This window comes from Amia ocellicauda, chromosome 9 (genome assembly GCF_036373705.1).
Source record: "Amia ocellicauda isolate fAmiCal2 chromosome 9, fAmiCal2.hap1, whole genome shotgun sequence".
NCBI classification, from domain to species: Eukaryota; Metazoa; Chordata; class Actinopteri; order Amiiformes; family Amiidae; genus Amia; species Amia ocellicauda.
This window is the reverse complement of record NC_089858.1, coordinates 711,302-730,817: the sequence shown is the minus strand read 5'-3', so window position 1 is coordinate 730,817 and position 19,516 is coordinate 711,302. Positions and strand designations below refer to the sequence as shown.

Sequence of the window (19,516 nt, the reverse complement as noted above, 5' to 3'; positions counted from 1 at the left end):
TAGTCACTGCAGACATGGAGGCAGGCTGAGCCCAGCACAGGTCTGTGGAAAATAAACAGAGCAGTTCATTCCCTTCAGACGATTCAGGGAAGACATCAAGGTCTCATCTCTCAACACAGAAACCACGGCTATTTCAGTTCAGAGAAAATGCATCTGGGTGTTAGTGTTATTTTTGTGGCAGTTTCACACTTAGAGAGAAGGAACTGAAGTATTTCATCATTCTGTGACCCCCCACTGATTCTGAGTCTTTTTGGAGAAATATGCCAAAGGCTGTGAGAATCAAACCCTCTAACATCAGTTTCTGTTTTCAGGAATTAAAACTGACTCATTGCAATATCTCGTTTGTCAATCATAGCCAGGGATTCCGTCTCTTTAGAGTCGTCCTACGTGCTTTACAGTTAAAAGTTGAATTTCTTCCATTTCATATCTATTATAGTGTTTCAGGTGGTTTCTAGGTTTAGTAGGCTACAGAAAAATACTGTCAAGTACTAATAGAGAGAGAGTGTTCTGATGCAACATATTGCGGCCCGGCTGGGTCATGCCGGTGATGAGTCGTGGCTTTGACTTGCTCGGTACGTAGTCATTCTAGGGGTTACTCCCGGCAAACACTTATGATATAGTAGAGGTGTGTGCTGCTCTTGGACAGACAGCTGCCTGACGTGGAGCCGTCTTTGTGTGTCGGTGCGTAGAAGGGGTGACAGGGAAATCGAATGGTCCTATTGTACCTCCCCTCATGTACCACTCCTCATACATGGTTGCTATGTTTATTCCCAACAGGAAGTAACAGTCTGAGAACCCAGGCCAGATTATGGTCTGCCCCCCGACATACACACCTCACAGCCACCCCGCTCTCATCTCATGGCCCGGGTGTCCATTCGGCAGCAGAGCAGCGGTAATTAAACACGGTGATGCGTCTCTTGAACATTTACATTGAACAGTGAAGACATCAGTTACAGGCCCTGCATCGCTGCCCAACCCAACAGAGATCCTTGGTGATGAGAAGTGGCTGCTTTAATAAGTCACTGTACCGCTGTGGAGCAACAGCAGAGGACAACACTTGTCCTCACACGCCCCGGTCCTTTCAGTTGTGTGTTTGTTTGTTGTTAAGCTGACTGATGAGAGAGATGCTGAGAGTTCTTTCGTGGATGGATTGGTTTTTAATTTTGTCAACATGTCCCCTGCAATTGGTGTTTGAAAAAAGGGCACTGACCCCCAACTGATATACAGTTTCCTTTCTCTTTTCATTCCTCTAGCGACACAGAGTAAATATATATACAGACCGGTGACAAATTAAAGGAAAAGCCCAACACAAAGTATCTCAGTAAGGAGCTTCAATGCTCTTGGCACAGATTCTAGAGTCTCTAGACTCTACTGGAGGGATGAACACCATTCTTCCAAAAGATATTCCCTCATTTGGGGTTTTGATGATGGTGGTGGATAGGTGTTCAGTTAGGTTGAGATCTGGTGACTGCGAAGGCCATAGCATATGAGTCACATCATTTTCATTCTCATCACACCATTCAGTGACCCTCGTGCCCTGTGGATGGGGCATTGTCATCCTGGAAGAGACCACTCCCGTCAGGAGAGAAATGTGTCACCATAGGATAAAGGTGATCACTCAGAATAACTCTGTCATGATTTGCAGTGACCCTTCCCTCTAAGGGGACAAATGGACCCAAACCATGCCAGGAAAATGCCCCCCACAGCATAACAGAGCCTCCGGACCCCCTCACTGTAGGGGTCCAGCAGTCAGGCCTGTCCCGTTCTCTTGGTGTCCCACACACGCACTCGCCCACTTGTCCAGAACACGAGCCAGTTGAGCGTCTGTGTGACTGAAGCCTCTGCCATTCGCGCCCCAATAATGCCCCCTCTTTCACAGTCACTTAGATCCTTTCCTCTTGCCATCTTGATACAAAATCGAGGTCAGCTGGGCCTGCTCAGAATTTGTATACATTAATGAATTCATGCAGACCTGTTAATTTGTCTGCAGCACAATCGTTCAATAAATCAGTTGATGCCATGGCAAGAGAGAGAGAAGCCATAATCTGTTGGAAGGAACCATCTGAGATGCGTTAGTGTTCGTTATTCGTGTGTGATGGTTGCCACATGGCATAACCCTGAGACGGAGTTTTAAATGTGCTGACCGTCCTCCCCCACCATTAGAACTGAAAGTAATTCAGATTTAAAAAGGTTACAAACATGATTGTGATAAAACTGCAACTCAAGGGCTTCATGACGGTGAAAGAAGAATAAAACACGAGGGGTGTCACTCACACTTATTTATCTGGTCTACTTTTCATGAAACACAATGGCTCTGTTTCACACAGACTCGCACAATGAAACCACACAGTGTCTCACAAGAAACAATGCTCCCTGTTCCTGCCATCGGGCACTCGCTCGCACACAATACTGCATCAGGTCAGATCTGTGTGTTTCATGATGCTGATCTTTTCGGTGACATTGTAGTATTACAGAGAAAGTGTAAAAGGTGTCGTGAAATGTAATTCATAACCTCTGTAAATCTCTCAACACTAACTGGGGTGTTAATTTTTATACGACTCCATTAAAGGAGCTCTGACCTCCAGACAGTTCTACGTCAACACAATGGATTACAGTTACCAAGTTTCATCTGCATGAGTAATTGTTGAGCTGTGCAGCACCAGTCCTGCGATTTTATATGGCTTAACAGCTTAACAGAGATGTTCAAATAGAGGCAAATAACTCGTTAATGTCCTCTTGACCACCTTTCTGTGTTTTAAATTCAGGAGATGGTGTGGATTTGCATATTGATGCAGAGACTTTAGTGTTATCTTCTAAAGTGGCGTCTGCAAGCATTGATTTTGATAAATGCACCTTTTCGTCTTGGCTTAAATTGCATGCCTAGAATAGATTAGCCAGGTTTCCATCTACAGCTGAAATGTAAAGTAAATACGATGCACCTCTATGGATTATCAAAGGTAAATGTTTTCCTTTAGAGGAAAATAAAAAATAAAGGTCAACACATTCAGTTTTGCCAAAACTCAGATTGGAAGCTAAAATGTTCACGAGCAATGAAATGCTCATTTGATGGAAAAAACGAGATCATGATTTTCTTTCACTGGTTATTTTTAATATCGCAAGCAGGGAGGAATCTGGCACGTTAAACGCAAGCAGGTTTCCACCAGACTCGTTAATTCTCCAGAAATGTTCAAGATTTCCAGTCAAACTCATTTTAATTGTATTACATTGATTGCTATTCTAAGACACCATGAGTTTAATAGCCAGCTGTTTGCAATACTCTTTTTTCCCAACATCGTTTTTGTTTTATCCCCTATCCAGTACCCCCAGCGATGTCATTAATATTCCAACTGTGCCACGAAGAGATTGACTGCCTCGTTAGCAAACATCTTGCGGATCTTTGACAATAATTAACAACTCACAATCTCATTTGCAGCCCAAACCGAAAAGTGTTTAATCAAAAAAATATAATTTCCTTGACAGTTCCATTCAGCATGCCTGGAATATGGGTTCATATTTCAGCACAGGCTAATTAAGAGGGTCGAGTCGCAGCTACATTTTAATACTGTATACAATGAATCGGGAAGAGAGAACCACCGTTGCGTGCTGCAGACAGTAGCCCTTTGAAAAATGAATCTGCTGTATCGGGGGCCATTTTTAATTAAATTTTACAAATAAGTCAGTCAGTGCAAGATGCAATACATTACAGAGGGATTTAATTTCCAGTGAGTTTATAAATATAAAGCTCTCACTGGTTCATGAATGACAGAGACGTACTTGAAAAATACATAGGCTGATCAACATGGAGCTAAAGTTACACAGAACTTGATATTTAAGTTATTGCACTGCCTGGTGAATGCAGCAAAAATACAATAACAGAACCTGTATGCATAATAATATCCTCTTAATTAGGGATACCTGTTGATTACCCCTATCTGTTAAAAAAAAAAAAAAAAAAAAAAAAACAGTCAAGTGAAAGGAAACTTATAATCAGCTTTATTGACCGGTGGTCATTATTGCTGCTTGGTTTATTTTTCAATTGTCAGAAAGTCTTGAACAGATTAATAGCTGAGACTTCCACCTTATCAATCTAACCAGCTAATTATATGACCTATTAAGTCACTTTGATATGCAAGAAACAAGAGCAGCATTATTAATTAAAGAGTGCCATGTGATCGAGGAGGATTACTTCATGAAACCATTGCTCTGTGCTTTTGAGAAAGACTTGGCTCCTCTCTCTCCAGTGAAAGCACACAGTTCAGAACGGAAGACATTAATTTTGATGGACCAGAGCTAACGGACAATAAACCCTGCGTTATAAATTCGCCTTCTGGGATTTCGAGTTTATCACTGCAGACCTGTTAATTGGTCCACAGCACAATCGTACAATAAATCAGCTGATGCCGCGGCGAGAGAGATAAGCCATCATCTGTTGGAAGGAATCATCTGAGATGTGTTAGTGTTTGTTATTTGTGTGTGTGCAATTGTTCAGGTGTTTGTGTATTCTCAGTATCATATTGACACCCTTTTCACAGGTGGAGTTTCTGATTTCCAGTATTTAGTAGGAATTCTTCTTCACACAGAGAGTTGTCACAATCTGAACAAACTCCCCAGTGATGTGGCTGAAGAGACAATTTGGGAACATTCAAAAACAGACTGGATAGGATCCTTGGATCACTTAGTTATTAATGGACACCAAACGAGCACGATGGGGCGAATGGCCTCCTTTCGATTGGTTGTCATGTTCTTATTGCAACCTTTTTGTCTTTACAAGTGAATACAAAGGGCTATTTTTTCAATTTGTGCTTGTCTTTTCGGTTGTGTTATGAACGTCATGCTGATCGCAGTGTGTGTCCTGCTGCGCACGGTGTGTGAGTGTGTGTGCAGGAGTCGTGCATTACCTCCCAATTCCAGAGCCACTTTAAAGTGGAAACGTGTCGTGAATGTGTTTAAAATGAAAGGAGATAACCGCAGGGAAGTGGACAGAAGCAGATTGTTTGAGGTGATACACAAAGTTATTTGCACTTGAAAGCTATTTGATCATAATGTCAGTTTTATCAAGTGTGACACTAATGTTTCAGTCGCATTGCCTTCATTGTTTCCAGTCCCTCTGCTGTCGTTGCAACAGAAGTTTATAGCCTCTGGTCCTCAAGTGGGAAAAGTCCTAAATTATCTCTCCATGGGTTGCTCTCAAATACTATGGAAATGCCATAGACAGACAGCCACCTAAATTATTCATTTTTCCCAGTTTTTAATTAAAGTTAGCTAATGTCCACTGACATGTGACTTCTTAATATATAACAGTTTCTCCTTAATACATCCATTATTTGCTACAGTTTCAGGAGTTTTGATGTGGCAGCAGAAATGTCTGAGGTTTTCTCCCAGAGGACGATACCAAATTGTTTTTAAAATAGTTTAATTTGCACAGATGACAATAAAACATATATTTCTCAGTTGTTGAATAGGAATAATTCTCCAATCATTAATGATTCAATCAAAGGAAAATCCAGCAAATAACAGGAATGTATCAAATATAGTGAGAATCGGGTTCTGTGCCGTTGTAGTATTCCTTCATTTGAATCACTGATTGATTTTCAATATCAGTAAAGGCTTGCAGGGCTCTGTACTGTTGTGTGGGAACCCACTAGCTCTACTATTCAGCACAAAATCAATGACACACGAAAGAACGAAAGATATTGATATTACCCATCATGCACCAGGACTGTAATATTGAGCAAATGCTTTATTACTGCAGCTTTTCCGATGATTTAACGGTGTCATTTTAACATCAGATGGAATATATTGAACACATTTGATTCTCATCTTGTAGAGTGGGCCGTCAGCAGAGATTTCCTGTTACACTTATTCCTTTTATTGTAGCACGTTTACTGATGCAATTTGCCCTGCAGTTAAATGTGTTTATTTACAGGCTTTTATCTGAGATGTGTTTTAGTGTAGATGTGTTGGGTGGCATGCAGTAAGGTGCCTCATGTTTTGTGCCACTTTGTAGGCAGTGTGAAGGCCATGTATCCCCACACTATTACATCTCCTGCCTTCAGAAAAACACACGGATCGGCTCAGTGCTATAAATGACAAATCAACATAAACACTTGAGCACATGCAGGTCCTTGTATCCTATAAATGTATTATTTATATATATACACAAATGTTTACTGTAGTTATTTATTTTCATCTGCTTTTCTTTTGTGAAATGAAATGAGAGAAAAGTAGTTTTTGCTATTCAAAGACATTCATCTGCATTTTTTTAAAACACTGTCGGTTAAATTCTGCTTTCTTTGCTCTTAATCCATATATCACTGGCTGGCAATCGAACATGAATTGAACATTGAAATGTGGAGTCCTACTGGGAATGATCTTCATCTAGACTGTGACAAATCCCCCTCGCCTTCAAGAACCGTTTGTGAGAGGCTTGAAATGGGTACAGTGTTAATCTGCATCAGCCTGGATCACAGTCACCTGACACGCATTTAGAAATGTCATCGGAAACGTTTCCATGTTAGATACGATCACTGAGAAATCTTCAAGTTCCAGGTATAGATGCGTGTATTTTCTCACATTATGTCCCTCAGCTGCTCTATGTATACGTGTGCATTTTTCACATTGTGTAACTCATTGTGAGACCGAGGAGCTCTGCAGTTGACACAGGATGTTGAGTTTTTGTTTGGTTTTTCTCATAGAAAGACCCAACAATCATCAGCATGAGACAACTCTCAACGGCACAGAATCTAAAGCCATATCATGCAGCTGAAACTGAAGTATTTTGAACACCTGTGATGTGCAGCTCTTTTTCTTGGCTTGTATATATTACTTCGGGAAACTGAAATTAATTTGATAAAGTATGATTGTATGGATCTCAAAGCACACAGATTGAAGTCCCATATCATGCATGGCAATAAAGTAATGGATCTTTTCAAATTAGTATGTATTCATCAAACTCCTTATTCTTATCCTTATTCAAACCCAATTCTGGTCAACTCTCCATTGTTCTGCGATTGGAGTTTTAATTGAGAGTTTGTGAGGACTGTCGGACCCTAATCCCGCCCACAGCACATATAAACACGGGGCTCAAAGACTACCTTCCCAGCATTTTTTGCTTCACAATCCCTCCATGCCTCTTTCACACTGCCAGGCCATCATTCCCCCAGCCCTGTCAGTCCAAACCAAACCTACATACATTACACTCCATACAGCACAGTCTGGGCAGGCTTCGGCCAAAGCTCCTGTTATGATGTGAAAAACGCTAATTAGAATATATTTTACGTCATTTCTCCTGGTTCAAAGCTGACAGGTGTATTAGTAGAGTTCAAGATTACTGATCGTTTACCTTTCAGACCAAGTGCCTGATGGGATTTTTCCAAAGAAGGAACTATACAGACATGACTGATTGAATTGCGCTCAATGTCTGTAGTATCATATTCACCCCAGCTCAATCAACACCAGTAATACATGTGCACACAGGTAATGATCAGACTCGGTATTCAATCGTGCCGACTCCGTGCCTGACTCGCTGGTGGCGGTGCGAGAACGTGCCGTATAACGACGAAATGGCTCTTTGTCACGCCTCATTGCCTCTCGCTCTCTCTGTGATGGCGGTCAAGCCCGGAGCTTTCTAGAGCTGCCACATGATATTACAAACGACACGAGGAGAGCGTCGCTCTGAGGAAGGAATACATGATACGCCTCAGTCATCTTTGCTTATTGATTTTGCCTTTTGAAGCACATTAAGAGGAAATTGAATGCTAAATGGCAACATGAATTACCCTGACAGACCCACCTGCACCCATGGAGCCGATTCGCTCTGCTGTTGCCGACCATCTCTGGGCACGAAGAACAACACAATGGGAATAATATGAACGGTGATACTCCGTGTTTAATTTTTATCTGAATACTCCATGGTCACAAATGCTTTTAACGTGTAATTGAAACGGTGTAACGTGCTTAATGGTCTGCCAACTGCAGATGACTTGTTCTTCAGTCAGTTTTAAATTCCCACAACTCCAATTTGCAAGGGAATCAAGTCAAATCAAGGAAGAAGAAACATTGAGGATGGGGCTGCTTTTTACACCTCTGCCAATCTCAGTTTTATTTAATTTTTTAAATTCAGAATATTCTATTCCTTTAGAAAAACAAATCTGCAAACTAGTTCCCCAAGTTTTCCATGAGCACAATAAATACTCTGGTAGAGCCAGGACATGTCATCTTCAGCAGTGATGCCCCTTGACACACGTCTTCAATGCAGGATTGTTCGGCGCCGTCTCTCTTCCTGCACCACAGCGCTGTGCTCAGATCTCGCTATTGTCCTCCGACTGATTAGCGCCTGTGTCCCTGTTTGTAGTGTTGCTGATGAAAGTGCGCACCTGCTATAATACTGTATGGGATTGCCAGGCGACTGAAAAACGACACCTCTCTGCATAAAAGCAGAAACAAATCCAAGGGTACGCGCTGTCCTCGGGCTACATCTCCTGCTTTCATTTCGGCACAGTCTCGGTACTGCAGATATCTGAACATTTGTTTCCAATGGTGTTCCTGCTCTTGGGAGAGCAAAGCCAGGCCAGATACGTGAGGCTGTAAAAGAGAAGCGATGCACACATTACATCATTATAATCACAACAATGAGGCGAACAATATCAGTGATAACAATAACAGTCATCACCTTTGTGTTTTATTTCTTCTCTCTGTACTTTAATCAAGCTGTGACACAGAGTGGAACAGTGGGAAACATAACTTGCATTTCACACCTCTCTCCAATAATGGAATAGTGTGTTTCAGAAACAAACGTATATAAAACCAAAGCTTGTTGCATTTTTATAAAAAGACAATGCCTCTTAAAATATCACCACATTTCATTGGTTACTCCATCAACAACAGTTTCTAGTTGATGCTGTTTATTTTGATCTGTCACTGAATCCTACAGGTGTTAGTCTCTCTGTGGAAGCAGCCGTGTCTTTAGCGACGAGAGACGGGAAGCACGGATCTAATAATTGTATCATTGAAGCAGGAAAAAGGCCTCATTCATCAATCTTTGTCTTCACACGATCTTAACGAGGCTAATTAACCTTTTCTTGATCGCCTTCACTCTGTCAAAGCAGGTGTCGTCAATTCTTAATGATCTCCGGTGCGGTTTCAGCCGGGGCCAAACGAGTTCAGCGGCTGGAACGTGTCACCTGGGTTTTGACCGTGTATTTCTTTGTGAACGCACACACGAGTGACCTTATTAAACCGGCCCATTGGTGCATTGTTTCACCTGGGCTAAAATCATTGCAATCATCGTTTAATTCGGCGCTCGGGCAGAGCTACCCAGATGTCTCTGGTTTTGGTTTTTATTGTTATTATTTTGTGTGAAAACTGATGGAAGGATAACAATTGGCCAATCAAAGTCCTGCATCAACAGGCAGTATGAATGTAGTATTGAGCTGCTCAGGCTATACCACGAAGTCTCGTTAAGGGTGCATCCACTGCCTGCACTACGATAGATGTGGCTGCCGTAGTTTAAATATTGATAGTTTAATCTGAACAAAGTGCTGAAAATCCAGAGGGTGTCACGGTGTGTGAGCGCTCCGAGCCGCGCCCGGGGGAAATTATTTCACCAGTCGATTTGAGGAAATAGTGCCGGTCAAAATCCAGATTTATTTTTCTTCTTCTTCCAAATAGCTTTTGCCTGGCACACTTCAAAGTGTCGCTCAGGGGTATCACAGCTTCTGCGGACACTTGTGAGCCTTGTGTCATACATTAGGCAGTCTGCAGCTATTTTATAATCCCAATAGTGTCCCCAGCAGCAGATTAATATGCTACCGTTTCTCATAGCGCCCTGTTCTCTCACAGTATTGACCTACGCATTACTGGGATGGCGATGGGGAGGCGGCAAACAGTCCCCCTCCGGCCCCTACACACGACCCCTGACCCTTCTGTGAGACAGCCACTTCATTAGCTCCCAGCTCACAGTCACCACACCGGAGTTCAGCAGAGCACCATCAATTATTCACGCCGTGCATTAATTACCAAATCCCTCTCTCCGTTTCCTGTGGCACAGTTGACATCGACTCCGGCTTCTCTCCCTGCTGAGCACTGAGGTATAGCGGAGTTGGCTTCAGGTCACACATCAACGTTTTCCTAATGTTCCTTACAGTAGATCAAATCAAATCATTATTTTAAGTGGGAGTGTCCCTCAAGATTAGCGGGTTCTGGTATATCTCATTAACATTGCTCTCGGTAGCTCGTTTTCTTAATTTTGCAGAAACAAAATGTCTTACAGTAACTTGTGAGGATTATTTGCCTTTGCTAGTCCAATGCTACTTCACTTTACCTTTAATAAATGTTGTTTTCTTGCATAATTTTTATTTAAAATATCTTCTGATTAACTAGGAAAGGAATTTTAAAGGCACTTCAGATCCATAGCTTCTGATTCATTGTGTGTTATCAATGAGAAGCTTTTCGCTGGCTTCTGGACTCATTGTGTGTCGTACAGTGTACAGTACTGAACTTTGTCAATATATCACCCGGCATATACATTTGCACATTAATACGTAGTAAAACCATTTATTTCCATGGTGCTGTCATTTTTAGTAATTTTCTGGTAACCCTTTTAAGTAGTACAGATTAATAAACCCATGCAGGTTTCTTGCAGTGCAGAAAGGTTTCCCAAATATCCTTCATCGTGAATATCATTTTCCTAATTTCAGATATAAGTTTGCCATAAGGGTTTGCTAGTAATTTCTTAAGTAAGTTAATTCGTACATTACTTTCAAACCTCCTTAAGATGGACCATTTCTTCATGAACCTTTAATATGATTTAGCTTCCGTTATGAAAGCAAAAGTGATCTTTGCACTGCAGTGCACATTTTTAATACATTACAGTCGATTATTGCGATCTTTCCTTTAGAATTAATTATTTCATTTGTATTTCTTTACTGGACAAAGTGCAAGTATTGGAACAGGAAAATGTGATTTGAGATGTACCTAGATCATACTGTAATAACTACAGAAGAAATAACTAGCAAATAACTACAAATAAACTACAAATGTATTAAACATAAACATTAAATCTTATTCACTTGTGTGAGACTGCTAGAGCAACACATGAGACACAGAGACAAACACACACACACATACATCTTCCATGCATTTCAGAGTGACTTCCACACTGCTACACCTTAACTAGTGCTTAAACACACAGGAAACAACTTTATCTTCTTTTATAACTTTTGCACCCCCTTCGCTCATGTCATGATTGTGTAGACCTGCCTTTAAATGGACAATCAGAGATGCATGCTCAGTAGATCAGAGATCAGTAGATGCAGCTTCTACTATATAAGGAGCACCATCAACCTAGGACTTACAACGGCTTTGCTGCCAAATACAAATTCTCACCCATTCTGTCTGAATTTACCATTTACAACCGTTGTCAATCTGATCCTGACCTGTGCTTTAAATTACTCATACAAGCCAATACAGGACTGATCTCCAGGACCAAGAGGGTCTTAAATCTAAGGACACAGTGATTGTGCATGGGCTGTAATTGTGTAATTAAACTGATGGTTTTAGCAGCACTTTCACAAGTTTAGTAAGTGGTAGAAAATCAGTGGAATCAATGTCTGCCTCCTGGATGCATGATTTCATGTTTTATCCCATCATGACTATATTATTATCATTAGAAGTAAATAATAATAATAATAATACAGTATATTTACTTTGGGACGACGGTGCCAAATACAACAGGCTGTACCATAAGCAATAATAATCATCTGCCATCATTTCAAAGTCGAGTTCTTCAGACAAATGTTCGAATTTCAAATCTTCTCGTAAATCTCCAGTCACCTACAGATAAGGATCACAATCAGGATCGGGGCTGATTTAATTTAAGGAGGGAAAGGTAGATGTCAGATCCCTCCTGGAACCGGAATCACAGCCATGCGAGCAAGACGAGGCCCCGACACAGTCCTCGTGACAGCGGCATCATCCATCACCGCAGCCAAGCGCCAGGCGAGTCAGGGGGCTTGTGTCGTGTCAGACCCTTACAAGCCCCGCGCTCGCCTCCCGCCCCTCTGAGGTAATGAGTGGATTTACAGGCGGAGGGAGCTGGAGGGCCTTGAAAGGAATGAGGCTGGAGTGAAATGCGAACCAGCCGCCCTTTGGGGACTTGACTGTGCCTGGAAATAAAACAAAGTGAATCTGCAGGAAACACAACATTGCAGAGTCCCAATTCGCAGGGCAGAACCAGAGTAATAAAGAGCAGCCCTTCACAAATTCAGACGGTGTCTCCGCTCCCCATTCTCTGTTCTGCCTTTGAATTTATACGATTGTGATTCTGCCTCTTTCTGTGTCCGTCATTATTGTTGTGGGTATTTGTTTTATTTTTATTTTCCACCACATAACACTCCCAAGCACACACACACTAATCTACAATAGATACCAATTAAACTAGTCGCTCTTAATTGGGTCGCTTTGTGTACCTGATGCACTGTTCAGGTGTGTGTGGAAGCCTTGATACTGACCCACGATACAATTAGGCAATATATTATGAATAATAAATTAACACATGGGTTTGTTTTCTGAAATAATGGAGGCAGGAGTTTTGTTTGCTGTGGTTTTATTGTACAACACACACTCCATCATCCAGCGCAGGAGCTCTCGTGTGTTGTCCCCAATCAGAGGACTTGACGGATGTGTGTTATCCCAGGAGTCGGGATGGAGATCAGCCCATGATACCTCTCTGTCTCTGTCTCTGGCCTGGCACATCGCTGCATTACATGCTATTGCTGCTATTGTGAATTGTTCATGAATGGGGCACAGCCACCTGTTTGAAGATCCACATCAGCCACAATGTGAACGTGCCTGTGAATCAGGCAGTCATGCCTTGATTGAGTTCACAGACACTAACCTTCTCCGTCATCTGATTTTGGGAACAAAACCTCCCATTTTATCAGAACATAAGAAAGTGTCCAATTGAGAGGAGCCCATTCGCCCCATTGTGCTTGTTTGGTGTCCATTAATAACTAAGTGATCAAGGATCCTATCCAGTCTGTTTTTGAATGTTCCCAAATTGTCTCTTCAGCCACATCACTGGGGAGTTTGTTCAGATTGTGATGCCTCTCTGTGTGAAGAAGTGTCTCCTGTTTTCTGTCTTGAATGCCTTGAAGCCCAATTTCCATTACTTTAATCAAGTCCCCATGTAATGTTTCCAGTTCATTCCTACAGGGATCAGTCCAGTCAGCAGTTAAATGAATTTGTCATCAATAACAATGTTCATCCAGTGGAGGAGAATTGTGAATATAGATTTGAAGGCGGTTGAGCTTTACTGTGGTTATTTATGGGTTCCCCTAAAGTTGCTCTTTGTTTAGTATGTTATAATTCTGATTTGCTCTCCCTCTCCCTCTCTCTCTGTATTTTAAGAGAAGAGGCTCTGATGTCAACATACTTTGAGACGGTGGACGATCTGCTGTCCTCATTCGGTCCAGTGAGGGACTGCTCCAAGGACAACGGCGGCTGTCGGAAAAACTTCAAGTGCGTCTCTGATCGCAGAGTGGACTCCACAGGCTGCATGGTGAGTACAGATCCCCCAGACACAATCACAGAGAGGCAGGCATTCCGTCCCAAAAGAAAACTGGGCTCCTTCTGCAATATCCTCTTGAAGATGATATATTAAGGAAGAACTGCGGTGAGGACCATCTTTACTCCATAGTTGCCATGGTAGCTGAACGAGACCAGGCTCTGAACTCTCTGAACTCTTCAGTGTCGCACTATTGTGCGGGAAGGGATTACAATCAAATTGGTGTGAATTACACAAACAACAGTTGGTGTGAAGTGATATAGTGTTTGTTCAGTGCAGTCACTGAAAAACAGACATAGGGGCAAGAGGTTGCTGGCGTTGACATGGCGTGTTTGTCGTTTGTCTTACTGAGGATGTTTATTGACACGTGTTGTGTATTTGTCCAGTTCATGCTGGGTGCGTAAGTCTTTGAACTCTGACACACGTATGGACCTGTCAGAAGCCCCTCTATCGATCAGCCAGGGTTATAAATATGATGTCTCAATTTCAGATGCTGCATTAGGTGCAAATTTTCTGGGAAGGTTGTTTTTTCCTCCACTGACTTCGCTTTTTATGATATCCTAAATCTGGGCTGTTTTTTTAAACGTACAGCTTTGAAACAAGAAATAGAGAAGAAATAAAGCCATTGCTGCTTTTAAGGTTTGCTTTTTATAAGAACATAAGACATTGTCCAATCGAGAGGAGGCCATTCGCCCCATCGTGCTCGTTTGGTGTCCATTAATAACTAAGTGATCAAGGATCCTATCCAGTCTGTTTTTGAATGTTCCCAAATTGTCTCTTCAGCCACATCGCTGGGGAGTTTGTTCAGATTGTGACGCCTCTCTGTGTGAAGAAGTGTCTCCTGTTTTCTGTCTTGAATGCCTTGAAGCCCAATTTCCATTTGTGTCCCCGGGTGCGTGTGTCCCTGCTGATCTGGAAAAGTTCCTCTGGTTCGATGTGGTCGATGCCTTTCATGATTTTGAAGACTTGAATCAAGTCCCCACGTAGTCTCCTCTGTTCCAGGGTGAAAAGGTTCAGTTCCTCAGTCTCTCAGTATGACATTCCCTTCAGACCTGGAATAAGTCTGGTTGCTCTCCTCTGAACTACCTCTAGAGCAGCGATATCTTTCTTCAAGTGTGGAGCCCAGAACTGTCCACAGTATGATTTGGTAATGGGGTGTGTAACAAAAGAGAGCATTGTCTTAACTTTGACATGAACTCTTCAAGTTTCCTCTCCCCTCTCCTTTTCTCATTAGAGATTGTGAGATGTGTGAAACCGTGCCAGGCAGCACATTTACCTCTCCTCACACATGGTTGGCCATGGGGTGACCACTCCACTCAGCTCAGAACAGTCTTCTCAATTCATTAGAGGCTCCCGATCTCTCTCTGTAAAAACTGCCAAGTGAGCAGAAATATTGTGCAGGAAGCAGGAATTGAGATCCTGATGCGGGAATACAGCAGCTGTAAATTGTGCTCCTGACGGGCGGCATTTCTCCAAAGAGATGCGTTTTAAACTTTGTTCTATTCCGCTTCAGACTGCATGTGAACACGGCAGATAAATACAAGCTGGATAGTAATGTAGCGAGTCCCTTCTGATTGAGAATTTATAGTCATATCGCATGTAGATGGGTAGCCGGAGTACAGAGGGAGGTGGGATGGAGTCATAAACCAATTAAATTGATGAGACTGAAATCCCCCTTTTGATAGACAGCTCAATCACTCCAACAGCACTGGCTGTGCAGAGCCTGGGAGATGATCGCAATCCTGTAATTGGTACAGGGCAGGACGAGTAATGTAATTGGCTGTTTTTGTGTGGAAACAGTGTTTTGTTTTGTCATTTCCATGGATCTGATGTATTTTGCTATATATAAGTGTCTGTTGATGAAACACAATTCATCTCTGCAATATGAAGAATTACCAAAATCTAATGCTGAATTAACATTAAAATGTCTGATAACAGTTTAGGATGGGTTTCCAAATTATATATATATATATATATGTTAGACATGAGCTGGTATGCTCTAATGATTAACTACATGTGTATGAATGGTTTGAATTATAGTGTCTTCTATATTTATATTGTTCTTTCATCAAGGGCTCAAATCACGGCGAAGTCCCACCTTTTTTAAACTTAACCCTTTTCATGCAGTATTGCTCAAACCATGAAAAGCAAAATGAACAAGAGTCTTTCTGCGGTTTCTAACCCTGGGGGACGCTGGGCTCGTGACTCTACCTGTCTGAATTGTAAAGTAAAGCACCTCAGAAGCCTTGGTTTGAGCTGAAAGGGTCTTTTCAGGATTGTGCTTCTGTGGTGAGTAATAGCCAGTGCAAACAGGATTGCCTGCGACGGAGCACACACTCATTCTGTCTGTGCCATGGAAATCTGCAGAGAGCAGCCCGTCTGTGTTCAGCGTCCGCTAAGCCTCTATGCAAATAAGTTTAAATCCGAACGGATATCGTTTGAGTCTGTAAACATAACAGGCCAAGAAAATGTGTTTGGCTTAGGGCAATGGAGATGGACGGGGGGTGTGTGGTAAATCTCCTGCGCTTTGTTATTATTATTATCCTGCTCTCAGCAATATCCCTTCCTGCAGCACAGAGAGGACATGGACGTCTGTGCTTGTACTGCTGGGTAAGAAGACGGTTTGAACACGGTGTGGGTCAGCGGCACACATGAGTTTCCAGTTTGTAGTATAACCACGTGATACAAAACAAAATACACTTATGTTTTTGTGATCATTTATGGAAAAGCTCTATGATGAATTGCAACTGTCATTGTTGGGAACGTGATGATGTTGTGTAGCCCAGTCCTCATCCACAGACAACTCACACTTTACAATCAATTAAATATGTTCCAAAGCATAGTTGTGTACTTGTGGCAAAATTATTATTGAACAGCTTCCAATTCAGGTCAATATGACCATCATAGCAGCTCAAGCTGCCTGGATTCCTGAAATGGTACCTTTGTGGGTGAGCTCTCCACGAGATCTCCAGCTCAACAGCTCTGACAATCAATGTAACTGACAGTGATTCGGAGAAAGAGAGACGCTGGATCTGTGGTTGTGCATCCATACTGCGTGTGTAAAACTTTATATAGCATCAAATATTGACTAGCTGTGAGTAACGATTACAAATGATCGGAGGCTCATTAATAAAGATGACGGGGCAGGCATTCCCTTCTGCAGAGCTGACGATGCACGAGATGTCAGCGTTGGTCAACACCGAGCTGCTGACTGTAGCCGGGGACTCCCGTGGATCAATATACGGGGTTTCACGGGTTCTCACCCGCCTGTTTTAAACAGCCCAGACTGAAAGGATAATATTATATACTCAGCCATGTCCGTTAGAGGAAATAGTGAGTCAGTTACTCCTAATTGAGGGCGAGTGATGGAACAGGTCACAAAATGCGTCAGCGATGCACAGTGGTTTGTATTGCTGGATAGGATCCTTGGATCACTTAGTTATTAATGGACAACAAATGAGCACGATGGGGTGAATGGCCTCCTCTCCATTGGACACGTTCTTATGTTCTGTTTATGGACTCGCCAAAACGGCAAGTGTGGACTCTCTCATTAACAGGCATCATCCAAGTCTTTCTGTACCAAGAGAGTCTGAATTTGAATTGAAGAGGCATCAGGTTGGCTTGAGGTGAGCCTACTGTCAGGAGTTTAAAAACATAAGATATGGAGCATTTTAAGAAAGTAAGTCCTTGACTAAAACCAATGCTTTCTTTTCTCCAGCTTTTGAGCAAGCAAGTTTATCTGAGAGACTGTATTCCGCTCTCTGAAAGAAATCCTCCCACGACGACGGCATTGAAATAAGGCGTAAATCAACCTGTACAACAAATACTTTCAACTTGAAAATGTCTTGTTTTTTTCCCTGTATGGTAATCCTTTGAAAGCTGGTCATGTTTTTATTTGATATGTTTTTTTTTACCTTGAAGTTGTCAGAGAATTATGAGCTTATCTCCAGCAGGCTGCCTGTTTAGTAACAACACACATATTTCTTTTGCGGTCGTCCCTCAGTAAAATGACAAGAAAGAGCGGCTGATTGTCCTGGAAAGGAACCATTTGACCAGCCCGTGTCAATAAGAAACAGATCCAGAGAGAAAGGAGCAGGAAACAGCCAGCGAGACTCCAAGCTGCTGTTTGACTTATTGTCAGGTCGCTACTTAAGAAGGAGTGCCTTTGATGTACAGTGTTCAACGTTAAGCCAGACTGTGAAGAGCGAAGAATAAAATAAATATTAATCGTGTAATAAACCATCCCATTCTCTCTCTCTTGGACTTTCTCCGGCGATCTGTTTGAGAACGTTTTCATCCCGCATGCTTGGATGAGCATGTCTTCAATTGGAGATAAAAAGAGAAGGATGTGTTTGTTCTTTTCATCTTCTTTTGTCACGGCGCACACTTCAGTGGAAATCAATGCATATTTTGATTCCCTTTCTATGCATTACCTCAGGATTGTAATTCATGGCCATATTTCATAGCATAGATAAAGTGGATAACACAATTTATTTTTAACCTTTTTTTCTATTTTTTATTATATTTTGTTTTATTTTGTCACCCCCCCAAAAGTTATTCTTGGACTTCCTCAGACCTAAAGCACATTTTGTTGTGAATGTTGCTTTAAAGTGCACAGTGGGGAATTAATATTGACCTAATGCGTGTGTTTGTTTGTTTGTGTGTGTGTGTTTATTTATAAGGCTGGCAGTTATGAATAGGAAGTTACAAAGCATACAATAGGACAACGTGATGTGAGACAATGAGAAAAGACCATGTCAGATCATTGAAGTGTGATTAGCAGTGATCCTCAGCACTTCCAGATCAGCAGGGATCGATGGGGTGAATGGCCTCCTCTTGACTGGACACTTTCTTATGTTCACAGTGAAAGAAACAGGGATTTTCCAGAATGGGGGGCGCGTTCAGAGCAGGGGACAGGTAGAGAAGAGAAGGGAGGAGAGAGGGATGAGAGAGTAGGGGTGAGACAGCCGGGCCTGGTTGCCATAGCAGGGGAGCATCTGAGCGAAACTGTAACCAGAGAAGCCATGGGAGGAGTTGAGGAAATCCTGACAGCAATTGTGGAGATGGAAGAGGAGGGCATTGATCCGGGTGGGACGCCTGTAGAGACAGGACGAGATAAAGAGAGCCCTACCACCTGTCAGCGGGGATTTCGTTCCCACTAGCAAGACATCACACCTGATAACAGACCCTCAGTGAATCAAATCCGTATTTTTCATTGCGGTGACGGAGGAAAAAAGCCATTGTCTGATTTGTTAAAACTCTGTACTTGGAAGCAAAATGATATATTTATTTTCCATTGTGACTATATGGAATTTCTCATACACAGAGTTCACTAGACTACTACACCTTTTTACTGGCTGTAAATTTATACATTCACGGTTGTATAGGTAAGGATTTTTGTTAGGATTTCCCCTAAACGTGAGACGAGGGAGAAGGATTGTGTAGTGAGATTAGTTCTCCCTGTTGTTGTTGTTGTTGGTTTTGAAATTTGGATTCTGGTCTTTAGGAAATGTAGAATAAGATTTATTTGCTTTTTGTTCTCAGCGTAGGCATTACAATATACGCCAGCCGATGTGTCTGAGAGGATACGAGGGATTCACATCAGTATTTCCAACAATCAGCTTGTGACTTTTGAAGACTTGAGAGTATAATCCCATTAAGTACACACTCGACAATCTACTTAAACCCCACGTTACCTTTTATGAGGATACAAATGAATCAAGAGCTCTTAAAAGTTATCTGCTTAAGTAGGCATCGGAGAAAACAATCCAAACTGAGCTTGAAGGAGGAAGGAAGTGCAACATCAAGGTGAAACAGAAGTGGTGGGTTTCTCAGGACATGAATAATATGGCACAGAATACACTTCAATACTGGGATACACTTCTGTACCTGCCCAGCACAACACCCCAGTAAGAACTGAAGTGTAACAGTATGTAATTAGAGAAACCCAGT

At 42.1% G+C, this 19,516-nt stretch overlaps 1 protein-coding gene across 1 annotated transcript in view; it reads left to right on the top strand.

The window, feature by feature from the left end:
* astn2 (astrotactin 2) overlaps positions 1–19,516 on the top strand; it is a 492,640-nt gene that overhangs the window by 278,806 nt on the left and 194,318 nt on the right. The window contains exon 11 of the mRNA XM_066712608.1: positions 13,408–13,558. Within this exon, the coding sequence (XP_066568705.1) occupies positions 13,408–13,558 (151 nt within the window). The remainder of the gene's footprint in view (positions 1–13,407; positions 13,559–19,516) is intronic.